The sequence below is a fragment of the Acyrthosiphon pisum genome, chromosome X, assembly GCF_005508785.2.
Source record: "Acyrthosiphon pisum isolate AL4f chromosome X, pea_aphid_22Mar2018_4r6ur, whole genome shotgun sequence".
NCBI lineage: Eukaryota > Metazoa > Arthropoda > Insecta > Hemiptera > Aphididae > Acyrthosiphon > Acyrthosiphon pisum.
The window spans coordinates 9,190,359-9,193,261 of record NC_042493.1 but is presented as its reverse complement, the minus strand read 5'-3'; the positions used below and the strand labels follow the sequence as shown (position 1 = coordinate 9,193,261).

The window sequence follows — 2,903 nt, the reverse complement described above, 5'->3', positions numbered from 1 at the left end:
AAAAACGATTCAATTACTCCTGATGAAGTGCTGGTTGAACTATCCAATAAAAAAAGGATACTAGAATTTTTATTATAAATAATTAATAATATAATAGGTATATATACTATTCTGTACATACTATGTGCATATTAAATAGTATTTAACTCCCATGAGTTATGTAAATCTTTGTATTTGTTTTGTTATTTTGCCTATTAATATTTATACGTGTAATGTGTTTGATTGTTAGGAAAATAGGTAGTTTTAAAGAAAAGGTTTTAGTGTTATTTTTTTTAACCTAACCTAACCTAACCTAACCCCCCCCCCCCCCAGAGCAAATTTGAATGTACGCCACTGATCGTCGCTGATACTGCAACAATACGTATCTCAGTATTCATGATTTTACAGTAGAGCCATAAATACGTTGTGTTATTACACAGTGTTTGATACATGTTTATTATGGTAGTAATTCACATTATTCCAAATCCAATATTGGACGAGGTAGCTATTTCATCTCACTTTACTGGAGTACCTACACTGAAGCGGCGCAACCCATTTATCGTAGCCCATTTGCGCCCCAAATCATAGCCCATATGCGCCCGATTCAGATCAGGTGAAAATCGTGCAACGTTGCCATTTATTGAGTATATTGGCGTGTAACTATAAAATCTAAAATAATATTTGATCGTTTCCCAAGCTAATCGAAAGCAATATCCAAATCGATAAAGATAATAATATTTTGTCGTTAGTCGTGCTAATCGAAATTGTAAAATCCCAATCGATAAAGATTATATTATATAAAAATGCATTTATCAGTTGTATTTTATGTGTCAGTTGCATCAGTACATGAATAGTGAGTACTACTATAATGGAATTTTATATAACTATTTCAAGTAAACAAAAACTTTGTTTAGTTTTTCGTTATTTTAAATATCTCGTGAGTAGAACCCTTGTTTCTGGAGATATAACTTGGCGTTGTGTAAAAAAAACCTGTAGTGCGTATGTCAAAACCAATAGTTCAAAAACGAAGTTAACCGAAATTAATGACAGCCATACCCATGATCCGGAAACTGAAAAAAGTTTAAACTTACTGGACGTTCAAGATAGGTGTAAAAGAAAAGCGTGTGAATATTTAACTTTACGACCTAATAAAATAATACGTACAGAGCTTTCCACGTGCAGCACCGCTAAGCATTCTGATGTTCATAATATCAGAAAGTCTATATATCGAGAACGTCGAAAAATATTACCCCCAGTTCCTAAATCACTCAACGAAGCAATTGAACAGATTTCTAATTTAGTAATTTTAACAAATAAAAACGAAGAGTTTACATAATAATATGTTGATAATGTAAATAATATTATTTTGATTACATGTAAAACGAATTTAAATTTTTTATGCGATTTCAACTATTCTGATATTTTTGGTGATGGTACTTTTACTTATAGACCATCACATTTTTATCAAATGTATGCTATTCATATATATGTAAATGGATTTTATATACCACTTGTTATTGCATTTTTACCATCAAAATCATTTGAATGTTATCGGGCTATGTGGAACTTTATTTGCCATTTATGTACAAATAAATTACAAAAAAATTGTACACCATTATCAATCCATTTAGATTTTGAAATCGCAGCACACAAAGCATTTCTAAATGTATTTCCATACAGCAAAATAAGAGGCTGTAGATTTCATTTAGGTCAATCTTGGTACCGAAAAATAAATTCTTTGTCAGATCTTAAAAAATTGTACAAGAATCAGTCATGCGATATCGCTAAATGGTTAACATTATTTTTTGGGTTACCATTTTTACCGTCAAATGAAGTGGAAGATGCTTATTTTGATTTACAAAACTTAACTCCAGATTTCAATTTGACAATTTTATCCGAATTTTCTGATTATGTATTTAATAACTATATCATTGAAGGATGTCCATTTCCACCATCAATTTGGGCTGAACCTCCAACAGACGCACCTCGCACCACAAATTGCGCTGAATCATTTCACAAGCACTTTAACTCCCAATTTTATTCACCCCATCCTCCACTGACTAGCGTAATTGAAAATTTAAAACTTATACAAGTAGAATCATATCTAAAAATAAATGAAATCAAGAAGGGTAAAATAAAACCACGACGTAAAGAGGAAAAAGAAAAAAATACAACTTACTTATGAAGCGTGGAATGAGTACAGAGGAAAACACTTAAATAAAATAGAATACTTAAAAAAAATTTCTTATAAATTTCGGGAAATCGATTTATAATAACTATATTATTATTTTAATATTATTATAATTTAATTATTTTTTGTATTATTAACATTCTTATTATTGACTAATATGTATTATTTATTTTGATTTATTTTGGTTCTATATAAATTTAATTTAATGGATTATTAATAATATTTAAAATTTAGATGTATATATGTATATTATTGTAATTGTATTTATTAATTATTTTGATTTTACTTAAAAATGTTTCTATTTGAAATTTATAATTTAATGCAATATAAATAATATTTATATATATAATATGTATACTGTTTAGTATTTAACATTATTTTTAAAATTATTAAGGTAAAGTGGGGTAAGTGTAGAAACGGGGTAAGTGTAAAACCAGATGTTATCATGATCAGTATTTAATCTATTGATAGTGAAACTAGAAATTTGTCAGGTGATAGTTGCATTGTATAGTTCAATATAATTTGCAGCACTGTACTAGCATCTATCATGCTGTTATCACAAAATATATTTTTTTTATAAAAGTAGATCGTATTTTTCTATGGAAACGTGTTTTCAAATATTTTTTTTTGTCAACGCAAACATTAAATTTTGAATTTACGAAGAGGTAAAGATACTTTACCTATATAATGTTTACTTTAAGATTCACTTGTCTGTTTTTCATATTTGACATAT

At 28.2% G+C, this 2,903-nt stretch overlaps 1 protein-coding gene across 1 annotated transcript; it reads left to right on the top strand.

Moving 5' to 3' along the window:
* Positions 1 to 1,447: 1,447 nt before the first annotated feature.
* On the top strand, positions 1,448 to 2,164 carry LOC103307782. The gene has a single exon (XM_008180072.1). The coding sequence runs from the start codon at positions 1,448 to 1,450 to the stop codon at positions 2,162 to 2,164; it is 717 nt and encodes a 238-aa protein (XP_008178294.1).
* Positions 2,165 to 2,903: the final 739 nt, after the last annotated feature.